The sequence below is a fragment of the Brachycentrus maculatus genome, unplaced genomic scaffold (assembly GCF_059751285.1).
Source record: "Brachycentrus maculatus isolate JH-2025_06_01 unplaced genomic scaffold, ASM5975128v1 h1tg000923l, whole genome shotgun sequence".
Lineage (NCBI taxonomy): Eukaryota > Metazoa > Arthropoda > Insecta > Trichoptera > Brachycentridae > Brachycentrus > Brachycentrus maculatus.
Genome location: NW_028281645.1, coordinates 1 through 12231, shown reverse-complemented (window position 1 = coordinate 12231; position 12231 = coordinate 1). Strand labels below are relative to the sequence as shown.

The 12231-nt window shown below is 40.1% G+C and overlaps 1 protein-coding gene, 1 non-coding gene and 1 pseudogene across 2 annotated transcripts; 1 reads left to right on the top strand and 2 right to left on the bottom strand.

Annotated features, from left to right (window-relative positions):
* Positions 1–1469: 1469 nt before the first annotated feature.
* On the top strand, positions 1470–1543 carry TRNAM-CAU (transfer RNA methionine (anticodon CAU)). The gene has a single exon. It is a non-coding gene; the product is annotated as a tRNA-Met (tRNA).
* Positions 1544–2095: 552 nt separating this feature from the next.
* Positions 2096–2470, bottom strand: LOC148299831 (isocitrate dehydrogenase [NADP], mitochondrial pseudogene; annotated as a pseudogene).
* A 5007-nt stretch (positions 2471–7477) lies between these two features.
* LOC148299830 (peptidyl-prolyl cis-trans isomerase-like) lies at positions 7478–7984 on the bottom strand. Its single transcript, XM_088275625.1, is given in 1 exon segment — positions 7478–7984. A coding segment is annotated over 1 exon segment (495 nt). The 5' UTR covers positions 7973–7984.
* Positions 7985–12231: the final 4247 nt, after the last annotated feature.

Sequence of the window (12231 nt, the reverse complement as noted above, 5' to 3'; positions counted from 1 at the left end):
CTCAGTCATGAAGAAGAGCACAATGTCCGAGAAATCGTCGAGCATCAACCTGGATGAGATTATTGATGGCACAAATAGCGAGGACGAGGCAGAGAGCAACAAAGATGATGCCTCAGTGGTAATGAGTTCAATGACAGCCTCGGAGCTGAAAGACAGGAATATGTTCCTCACGGAGATCCTGAAAGGTAGAATCACTGAGGAGCAGCTCGAGTAGCTGAGAGAGAGCGACAAGACTCATATGAAGTTAGTGAAGCTCGAAGAAGAAGAGCGGAGAAAATAGGAGTACGATTCAGAAGACGATGTCGAAATCGTTAAGATTAACATGTCCAAGAAAAAGACCACCAGGATCATCGAAAGGAATAGAGTCTAGGCAGCAGGGGAACTCTATCGATAGTGCGACTACCTTTCTCCGGAGGAAAGACAGAGGATTTAGGATATCATTAATGGCGCCTAAATCTAATCTCCCTTTGTGCCGACCGAGATGTAGAGCTTCCGCAACAGAAGAATCGATGAGGGCATCAATCTTTATTATCAATCGAATGACTACGAAGAAACTGAAGAAGTAATTAATGAGGCGTTTCTCCCAAAGGACCCGATTCTTCGCAGAGAAGCAGAAATTAAAATCCTCCGAGATAAGATTGCATCTGTAAATAGCAGGCTGCGAAGCGTAGATGAGGTCTTGGTCAATAAGAGCAAAGTTCAGCAGGTTGTTGACAAACTGAAAGAAAGGATTCGAGTTTCAGCTTACGCTGAGCAAATGATAGCCTCGAACAGCAGAGAGCATTAATCGCAGACTGCAAAGCTAAAGGAAGCAGCAGAAATAATTGGGTGGGCAGAACAGCAAAAAGAATCTATAAACTAAATTCTCTAAGAGTTATGTTCGGAGTTCGAGCTGAAAGACCGCTAACTAAAGCGACTGCAGAAAATGGATATCGAAGAATTGAGACAAAGTGAGCTTGCAGAGCTGGAAATAAAAAGGCAAACAGTCGAAAGAATCTAAGCTGAGTCAAAGTAGTTTGAAAAGTAAATTGAGGAATTCGAGAAGCTGGGCAACCAAATGAAATAGAATATTGAACGTCTCACTGAAATAGTTGGTTGGGAAATTCCATAGCTCGAATGCGAAAACTACAAAGATGGATAAACCATTGAAGACATCGATAGGATTATTAGTAGCAAATGCGAGCAGAAATAATTGCCACCATCATCATAAATGAATAGAATTTAGAGGCCACTTTAAGATGATTGATTAATTCATATTTTATCGACTATATTTCAATTTGGCCATCTTTGATGACTTTTATTTGAAAGAATTAGCATCGGTGTAAGTCATTGAATTAATATTCAATATTTTGATTCCTTATTATTTCTATTGTGAAAAGTTAAGAGCAAACAAAACAAAGGCTTTCGAAATTATTGCCCATGATTTTAGGGTAGAATAGACTGAAACTAAAGTTGTGGGAAATAGGCAATACAGGGTAGCTTAATGGATTAAAGCATTGGTCTCATGAGCCAAAGAGTGCAGGTTCGAGTCCTGTCCCTGTAACTTTTTAATCAAAAATATACTAACATCGATCAATATCATATTTATTAGAGAGTACATATTATTTTATTCATTCATTCTCAAAGTTCCCACAATTCGAAACTGCAACATCGAATTATATGCAAGAGTTAGTAAAAAGTGATGTAATTGAAGAACGAATGGAGTGAAGTTAAAGGTGTACAATATATATTGAGAAATTATAAGATCCTTCGAGCAAACAATCATTGAAGTCTTTTGTCCAATCTCCTTCTGACAGCTTGAATGTACTCCAGAGTGTTCAAATAAGATGTGCGGGGGACATCGTTTGTATCGGCAATGCAAATAGCTAAATCCTTAGTCATTTCTCCTTTCTCAACGGCTTCAATTGTGGCAGCCTCTAATTCCTCACAGAACTTTTGGAGTTGTGGGAGATTATCAAGCTTGGCTCTGTGCATGAGGCCTCGGGTCCATGCGAAAATGGAAGCAATGGAATTTGTTGAAGTTTCCTTTCCCTTTTGATGCTGACGGTAGTGCCTGGTGACTGTTCCATGGGCAGCTTCTGCCTCAACTGCACCATCAGGTGTGAATAAGACTGAAGTCATCAATCCCAAAGATCCATATCCTACATTTATCAATAAAAGTACCCTGAGCAACAAGGTCGGATTGAACATCGCCATCGTAATTCTTGCAAGCCCAAATGTATCCTCCTTCTTGTTTAATGGCTTGAGCAACCATGTCATCGATGAGTCTGTGCTCGTACCATAGACCAGCAGCTTCGAAGTCTTTTTTGTAGAGAGTTTCATAAAGGTTCTCGAAAATATCTTTGAATCGGCCATCATAGGCTTTCAAGATTGTATTTTTAGTGGTCATGTAGAGGGGGAACTTCTTCTGGAGTGCATACTTGAAGCATGAGTGAGCGAAAGCTTCGATTGAGCTGTCCAAGTTGAACATCACAAGGGCAACACCCTTTCCTGGGAAGTTAAAGACCTGATGAGTTTATGTGGTCTCTCCCTTGAAGACTGCTTCAAGTTTTCCGGCTCCGGGAATTCTGAAGTCAGTGCAGTTGTAAACATCCCCAAAAGCGTGTCGGCCAATAACAATTGGCTTTTTCCAGTTTTTGACGAGAGTTGGAACATTTTTGCAAATAATGGGCTCCCTAAAAACTGTGCCATTAAGGTAGTTTCGTATTGTGCCGTTGGGGCTTTTCCACATTTTCTTCAACTTGAACTCTTCGACTCTGGCCTCATCAGGAGTGATGGTTGCGCACTTGATGCCAACTTTGCACTCCTTAATGGCCTTGGCAGCCTCCATAGTGACGAGATCGTTGGTCAGATCCCGGTTTTCGATGCCCAAATCATAGTACTTGATGTTGAGATCAAGGTAGGGATGAATCAACTCGTCCTTAATGAACTTCCAGAAGATTCGAGTCATTTCATCACCATCAAGCTCAGCAACTGGGTTGTTGACCTTAAGCTTTTGCCAGGCGAAGTTATTCGCGATGAGCTTGTTGCCCATGGAAAAGATTTGTCGGGAAATCATTCAACTTTATCTAATTAATGTAAAACTTCATTCCACGATAGCCTTTCAAATTGAAATAAAATTAATTCATTTAAATAAATTTAACTTATTCCCGAATTAATTAATCCCAATTGCTAAATTATACGAAGGTGGTAAGAAGGCGATATGGCATGTAATATGTGTAATACAGTAAAATTAAATTAAATTGTTTATTAAACGATCAGCATATTTCAATCGTAGTAGCTGCGATCTCTGATTTTTGTCTGTCGAGTAATGTCGAAACCATTCGTAAAGTAGTCCATGATGGGAGGTGGTCTGATTGCCTTTTTGGGTTATGACAAACGACGGTTCATTTTTTGTTGGTGGGGCTCATAGAAAGTTGACATTGCTCGGCTTCGCTGCGTTGGCATCATCTGAGTTTTGGAGAAAGTATCGACCTTTTAGGGGTTGCTCTAAAGTTAAACTATAATTGTACATTCGGGTAAGGATCGTGGCGCCGGAGAGTGCTTTTGAACTTAAAATCTGTTTGGTTCCTCCACTGGAAGGGACAACTATTTCCTCCTTCTGTGGATTTTACATAAAAATCTCGGCCACTTCCGTCGCTGACGTAATGCGGGAATTTATTGGAGGCCCCTTCTTTGAAGGATGTGGGATGCCGGTTATATTTCGATTTCCCGAACTGCATGCCTCGCTGCTTGACAGGCTTCAGCTGGTGGAGAGAATGAATGCGATCCTTACTGAGCAACCCTCCATTATGCTACTTAATGTATGTGTCCCTTCCAGTTCCATCAGAGCGGTAGTAAGGGACCTTCCCTTCAGGCGGAACAGCAGCGTTTCTCTGCATAATAAAATTATTATGAAGCTTAAGTTATATTTATGGGATTGAGGCCATTAAATAAATCATGGAGCTGACTTCTCGTTCTTGAAGTTGAAGTTGAAGTTGGACCACATAAACATCTCAATGCAGTCATAGCCCGTTTCTCTGAATTTCACGAACGAGGAAGAATTGCAGATGTGGGGTTTGGAATTATCGCACCAGTCAAATTCCATTGGCTCTATATTATCGCCGAAGTGGTTACATAATTAGCTGGAGCGCATCTTCGAGTGTTATGGCGATTCCTACTTTTATTAACTTACGTTCAAATTTCCCGCTGATTAAATTTCTAACACTATTGACTGATCCCTCGATTTTCGTTTATTTTATACGAGTGTGCTGCTTAAATCGAACCCATAATGCATATTCTTCTTGATATCTTCGAACAGGAGTTCTGTTAATGTGGTTTAGCTTATTTCTTCGGAGTGCAGCATTTTCTTTTTCCTCTCGAAGTGCAATAGGGATTTAAATCTGTTCTTGACCATATGTTCTGTTCTCTTCCCATTAAAACTCTTCGAAATCTTCGACCACTTCTTCCCCTCTCGCAGCACAAAGCTGACTAGTTGGTAGTCCTCTTAAATTCTCCAATCGATCCTGAGAGTGGAGGGGTCCAAGTGACTTATCCAGTGCTACCGGCATTGCTTGGCGGTCCGAAAATATTTCTTTGCGGAAAGCAGAAACAAATCCTTACCGATTTAGTTCCATTTATTCTTTACTTCTTTGGTCCTACACTTATGAAATTTGCTACTGAATAATAGAGTCCAGTAAAGCTGTTTCTTCATGGTTCCATTTCACTGATTTGTTAGATCTCTTGAGAATGCTTAACGCTTGGAACTCAAAGATTTCAGGGCTGCGATTATTGAATATTTGGCTAAAAAATTACCAGTCCTCAACTTTCTATACTATAACTTTGGTTTACCATTTCGGCAATGGCGCAGTTCTCGACGTAGGCATAGCCGATCAGGAGCCAGATAAATACTCTGAGCTCATTTTCGAACCAGGACTAACTGTCCTCTGGGGCATGACTGATGTAGAACCTGAATTTCAAGATATTTACTTGGTGGTGATTCGATAATACATTTCAGTGATTTGGTACGGAGTCAACTATTTTATCTTAAATTGTCTTATCTGGTAATGCTGTTCGCCCTATCTGATGGCAGATTCGTATCTTTTCTCAATTTGCAACCTATTTATCAGGGTTTCAAATTTTTTGGTAAGATTTGCCAACATACTTATAAATTATAATGCTTACAAGACACCGATTTTGATTTTTCACACTCCTTTCCGTTATTTTAATAGTAACCGAAAAAGTTTGATTATGACAGCACTAAATGGGCCCTGGGTCTCAACCAACTAATTTTATATTTCCTTGAAGTGTGTTTGTTGATTACTGGGATTATTTACTGGTTTTTAGAGGAGCAAATCTGAATCAGCAAATGTAGCGTAGCGTAGCTTATGTCTTATCCTGAGTGCATTCCATTCCTCTTCATAAGATTCGCTGGATTTTGACAAGCCGCTTGGACACTTTCCTCAAATTCTGCGATTGAGCCAAAAGAGTTTTTTACTTGTACCTCAAAGCCAACACCAAATAAAAGCAAGACTCAAAAGCATTATACTACGGCTTGATAGTTTAATATTTTATTACGATTGGGCAGTCGATTCCCAATTCAGCCTTGTTGGTTGTTCTCCATTTATTAATTATCACATTATTAGTAATTGAAACTGGCTCAAAACATAGACACTTATATTCGATTCAAAATAGACGCACTAAGGCCTATTATCACTTTTACTCGACTAAGTAATCAGTTAAGGACTCTGAATAAAGCAGTTAAAATTTGACAAATTCCGATTTGTTAACATCATTCAAATAATTCTATAAAAATATTATTAATAAGGCTGATCCATAGCCATAGAGACACACTAAATAACCTGTCAATTGAGCCACTCTTAATCGAAATAGGCACTCATAATAAATATGCCATTCGTAAATAAATATAGACAGTCATAATCAGATAGCTACTCGTAATAAATATAGACTGTTATTATCAATATAGTAGCATAGTCACTTATAAGGAAGATAGCAATGTAGACACACATAATGCTTTGAAAAAACTAAAGAACATTTCAATTTATGCACAGCTTTAAGCTTAATGATTGTTTTACACAGTTTATTTATGCATGGAAAATGCTACTTCTGAGCTAATAAAGTTGGATGATGTTAAAGTATCTGTAACTGACGGTAATTTCTTTCCGAGTTTGCATTTCGCAATATATTTAATGAGCTAATCTGCGAATAGGCATAAAGACGATTATTGCCTATTAATTAGCATTAATAGTCCGTGATATATAATATACGTCTGCTCAGAACGAGAATGCAATTGCCGGCATCAAAGTACCCCATGAGCAAGGATCTTAAGATATTCGTGAGCCATAAACAAACTGCAAGCAGGAATGATTTTGCAATCACCATCAGCGCCTCGACTCTCGCGCGAGGCCTGCCGGTTGAGATGGTCACCAGGAAGCTGGGGCAAGTGGATTATTTGGTGGAGCTGATCAATGACCAGTATGGCCATCACATCATCCCCAGCCTCCGAATCTAAACCATCAACACCAAGAACATCAAGGTATCAGAAATGATCGCGGAAATCGAGGAGTACCTTAACGACCTGCTGACTAATAAATAAACCCAAAACAATCCACAGCTCCAAAGTTTTATCTTCGATCAGGATGCGAACTTCCCCGAGAAAAGGAGGTACGATCGAATGATGAGAAAAGCCAAGCAATTCTCTCAGAAGTACATCAACGGCGTGTTTACCAGGAAGCTAGCAATCGATAAGTAGAATGGGGCTGAATACCTATGCAGTTATAAAGCTCTCCTCTCTTGCGTCGAGGGTTACCAATCCGTGAAAGAATCGTCTTCTCTCAAAGTCAAGGAAATGTAGAATTATATTGAGCTCACTGAAATACTTGCGGAGTTAGGGGCCGTTGCCTGTGTTGCAATAGAGCCATCCGAAAATCAATGTAAGTCAGTGCACGAAAACATTCGGTTATGCGACAAATTGATCGCTGAATCCAAAGAAGCCCATAGCCGATGGGAATTGCTCGGATAGAGTGTGAGATAAGTACAGGGATATGTTTACAAGGGCCTACATGAATTCGCTGAAGACTACGAGCGCCTGAGCGATAAATTGAAAGCCTACAACAATTCTTTGGTGCAATAATTCGGACAGCTCGTTGATTTCATTGAACAAAAAATGCAAATAATCGCCAAAGACACAATTGAACTGTTTCAATCTGTGCTGGAGCAAAGCATCTTGCATCATCCTACAGCTGCGAATAGTTCCGATTCGGCCGAGTCCACACAATAGTTCCAAAAAGAGGCAGAGAGCAGGGACAATATTCGAAATTTAACAAACCCTGAAAGAGAAGTCGAACAATGAAGTCAGATTAAATACCTTATGATAATTTTTAGCTGCGAATCATATCTAGTCTGATGTAAAATCTATCCTGTTGCAAATAGTGTCGAGCTTTCAGTGCAATACAAATCACAGATATACATCTTATCATCATTCTTTAATAGTTCCACAATCAACAATTTTGACTTAAGAGGCAGGAGTTCCGTTTCTGCTTCCCTCTTTCTCAATTTATTTCATGATCTCCTTCCCGCTTGTCACTTCTCCGAAGACAACATGCTTTCCATCGAGCCAGGAGCAGGGGACAAAAGTAATAAAGAATTGAGAGCCATTTGTGTTCGGGCCCGCATTAGCCATGGACAGGAGGAAGGGAGTTTAATGTTTAAGTTTGAAATTTTAATCAGAGAATGTCCTGCCGTAGATGGATTGTCCTCCGGTGCCGTTGTGGTTTGTGAAATCTCCTCCTTGGGCCATGAAGCCTGGGATGATTCGGTGAAATGAGGAGTTTTTGAAGCCGAAACCTTTTTCGTGGGTGCAAAGAGCCCTGAAATTGGCTGCGGTCTTCGGCACATGTTCGTCATATAGCTTGAAGATGACCTTGCCAGTCTTCCCCTTATAAGCGAGATCAAAGAACACTTTTTGGAGCATTTCAACTTCGAACAATAGTTATGATGCTATTTATAATTAATGCGAACATTTAATAGATGTGCTTCCACTTATTCGGCCGATGATATAATTATTCTGGTAATACATTGGGATCGATGGATGAACCGAAAGAATAACCAAATCATGAAAAGGAACCCGAGCAGGCTTCAGAGAAGAAAGAAGTTGAGAAGCCGACCGAACTCGAAGCGATCAAATTTTCTTTAAAGGAAAAAATCAAAGAGAATAAAATAATCGCCACCAAGAACTCAAGGCTTTAATCCAAATATGTGGAGCTCTTTAAGGAGCACAAGTTTCTCAAAAAGGATCATAGTAGTTTCGTCGCGGTCCTCAAGCATATCTTCCCCGATTTCATAGAAAAACCCCTCGGCAGTTACGACGGGGACTTTTTCATTCAAAACTGGACTGCAATGTAATCAGCTTCTTCCGCCAAAATCGAATCAGTGGCCCAATAGGCGTCCATTGAGAAGAAATAAATGTAGCGCCTCATAAAATAGGAAATGCAACTAAAAATTCAGAGCATTGATTTACAGAATAAAAGCTCTTTGGATGGGCTGAACAAGTAGTTGGAATCCTTGAAGAAAAGTAACAAAATTCTGGGGGAGCAATTGACGGATTTGGACAAGAAACTGGACGCCAAGAACAGCTAAGTCTCGAGGCTAACCAAGGAAAAGCTGAAACTCGAACACCAAGTGAACCAAATCAAACTCTAATCAATCAAGGAGGAACTCAATGGCAGCAGCAATCAAGAAAGCGAGAGAAAAAACACAGAGAGGAATTAGTTCTTTGCTTTGAAGCAGCAGATCGATAGCCTATTGGAGAAGAGGGATGAACTACGAACAGAGGCAAAAGAGAATAAGCTGAAGATATCGAGCATGGAGAGGGAGTTGATTTAAAAGAATGAGAAAATATCGGAGTTGGATTCCGAATTGAAGTTGGCAATTCAGCAAAGTGCCAAAATTGAATAGTCTCATGTGCTTTAGTAAAAAAAGCCTGAAGAAAAGCAGCTGAAGACCCCCACGCTCTCCAAGAAAAGCATTTCAGATATTTCGGACTCCTAAAGTTCTAAAACTGAAAACGGAGAGAACGTGCACCATATGGTCATTGACGACGAGTATGTGCATAGAGAATATGTGAAGAATGTGTTTAAGAGATTCATGAAGAGCTACGGCAATGGAGATATAGCTCAGGCCGAAACTCTGCTCAACATTATTTTGACAATTCTAAAGTTCACTGCGAATGAGAGAGAACAAATTAGCTTCAAGAAAAAAGGATGGCTTGGCTTATATTGACATTTGATCTTAAATATTGAAATATTTCCCTACTCATTATTGCATGCAATTGTCATGTTTATTCTGCACAGATCGTGCATATTTGGAAGAATAAGTAATGAAAGGGATATGAATAATTGGAAGGAAAGTGGAGAAATAATGGATTTGAACTCATTAGAGGATGGCAAACCACATAATTTGAGCATGATATTCGGTCTTATATGGATGCTATTTAAATTGAGAATGTATACTCTCTTCAAAGATATAATAAATTGTAGTACATAGGGTCTGACATGTCAAGAATTAAGACACTCAAAGATGGAGCATATTAATATGACTAAAAATAGTTGCTAGGAGAAGGGTCATTTGCTTCTGTTTTCAAGGGCATCATCACCGAAAATAACAGAGTTGTGGCTGTTCGATTATTGCCTTTGAACTTGATCAAGCAATATGGCGATAAGATTAAGGAAATCATTCGAGGAGAAGTTGGAGTACTCAAGGAGCTCTCCCTCTCCGACTCCCCTGATGCAATATTTACGACCAAGATCTATGACTGCTTTATGACCGAAAGAAACGTAGTCATGATACTGGAGTTTTGCCCTGATGGCAACCTTGAAGATGTAGTCAAGCAAGGAGCTCTATCAGAAAAGGCGGCACTGCCCATTATCTTTCAGCTCGCCAAAGGGCTTCAATTTATCGCCTCTGAGAAGGTTGTGCATCGGGACATCAAGCCTGACAATATTTTTGTGAAAAGAGAAGGAAACCATAAAATATTTAAGCTTGGGGATTTTGGGTTTGCTGTGAAGAAACAACTCAACCAGTAGATTGTTGGGACTCCAATATTCATGTCTCCTGAACTGTTCAGAGAAGAGTCGTATGGATCTGAGGTCGATGTCTGGGCCTTTGGGCTGATGGTTCACTACATGCTGTTTAAGTAGTACTATTTCATCGGAGCATCCGAAAAAATTATCAAGCAGAAGGTCCTAAACGATCAGTATACTCTGAGAAAGCACCACTCCTAAAAAGTATCAAAATAAATGGCAGACTTTCTAACAAAATGCCTGCAGATGAATAAGAACAATAGAATTCCGGCCACAAAAATCAGCGAACATCCAGTCTTCAATAGTGTCAGAAGCTCAACTAGCCAAATGATCGACGAAGTAAAGTCTTCGTCCAGCCAGTTCGAAAGCAAGCTCGTCAAGGCAACCGTAAAGGGAAAAATGATGAATGAAATCATAAAGTTTAGCTTCTTGAGAGATCTTGCAATAGTGTTTGCCAAGTATGACCCCTACAATCTGGCCAGCTTATACATCTTCAAGTATAATCTGGGCGAGCTGGCCAAGCTGAGATAACTGTATGCACAGAAGAAGAATATCTTGGGAGACCCTGAGTGGGAAAAGTTCTGCCTATCTCAGGACTATGGCAGTATCAAAGAACTCCTAAATACGGTCATAGGCCAGAATTAAAGCTGCTTCGAAAACAGTTTCAATACCCTCATGCCCATGATCAATCAGCGGTATGGCCCAAGCGTGGCTGAAGGAATTTCAGGAAATCTGGGCTCAGGCCCGATGGCTCAGATAAGCCCCAAAATGTGTGACCATGAAATCAAAACCAATTGGCTGCCCAAGTTGACTCAGCAAAAAACACCAGAGAACTACCAGCTGTCCCTGGAATGCATGATGGCCCTCGCCATTTTCGAGAGGAGTGAGATCGATTTCGACTTCTCGTCGTTTTAAATGAACAAAACAAAGCTTTCACCCGGCGACAAGTCCAGGATTATGGAGGATTCTTTCAAGAGGTCAAAAATTCGATGATTTCTATGTCATGATTATTGCTATATTGCCCGTAAGAAACCATTACTTCGAGCCTACTTTTTTATTATCGAATGTAGTTCTAAGTCCGAATAAGCCTGCACCTCATATATAATTCGATGATAATCCGCTTCTGATTTCAGAACCTAGTTGAAATAAGGCAGTAGGAAAGGAATATAGTAGGAACAATATATCATAGACACACTCTCGAAGCAGTCTGACTAGTCGAAATCTTATGCTTGACAAGGCTTTTTTATTTTAAATTGATCGTTAGAACATCTTCTTGAATCGAAGCTAGATCCTGCCGCAAACAGGAGTATCTTTTGGTCAATATGTCCAGTTTTTATATCTCGTCATCGATGCTCATCAGATGGCGGTTCTCTTTGCTTTTGACAATTCCTAGCAACATTTATTTCATGCTGTAGCTGTCATGGGGGCTCATGGTTGCTGTGAGTATGAACTTCTCCTGTTCATCTTCGCATGGCTCAGTCAGTATCTTCTTTATACTTCGGATTTGCTGGCGCTTGACCCTTGCCTCGTTTTAGTGCTCCTTCAGATATTTTATTTTGGGAAACTTCACTATTTCTCTGAGGATCTTGTCTTGCTTCGAGTTTGTGAAGCTCACCTTGGAAGCATTATGCGTGAGGTGCTTTTCCAGAGGCGATCTGAGAACAGTCTCAATGCTGCTGTTTTCGCATTTTCGCAGCAATGGCTTAGATTAGGCGTTCCATTTCTTATTTTTGTTGGGTTTATGAAGTTTGCTGAATTTAGGCTGGTTACTATGATTACAAGAGTCCTGTTGATGACTATAGTCCTGCTGGTTGCTCTTTGAAATGTTAAAATCATACTGTTTTTCGATGGACTTATTGCGCTGGAGTTTGACTGCACAGTTTTCTTTATTTTCTTTGGCATTGAGATAGGCATAAAACTGATTCTGCTGCCACTTTTTAATTTGTCCACTCATCCTTATTTAGTTTAGTATTTTGTTAATAAAAACTTATTTATTTATCGTATTTGCATTAAATTTAATACGCTTTGATATTTCCATTGTTTGGCTCAGTCGGCGGTTGGCGAAGGGGTTGGGGTTGGGGTTGGGGTTGGGGTTGGGGTTGGGGTTGGGTTGGGATGGGGTTGGGGTTGGGGTTGGGGTTGGGGTTGGGGA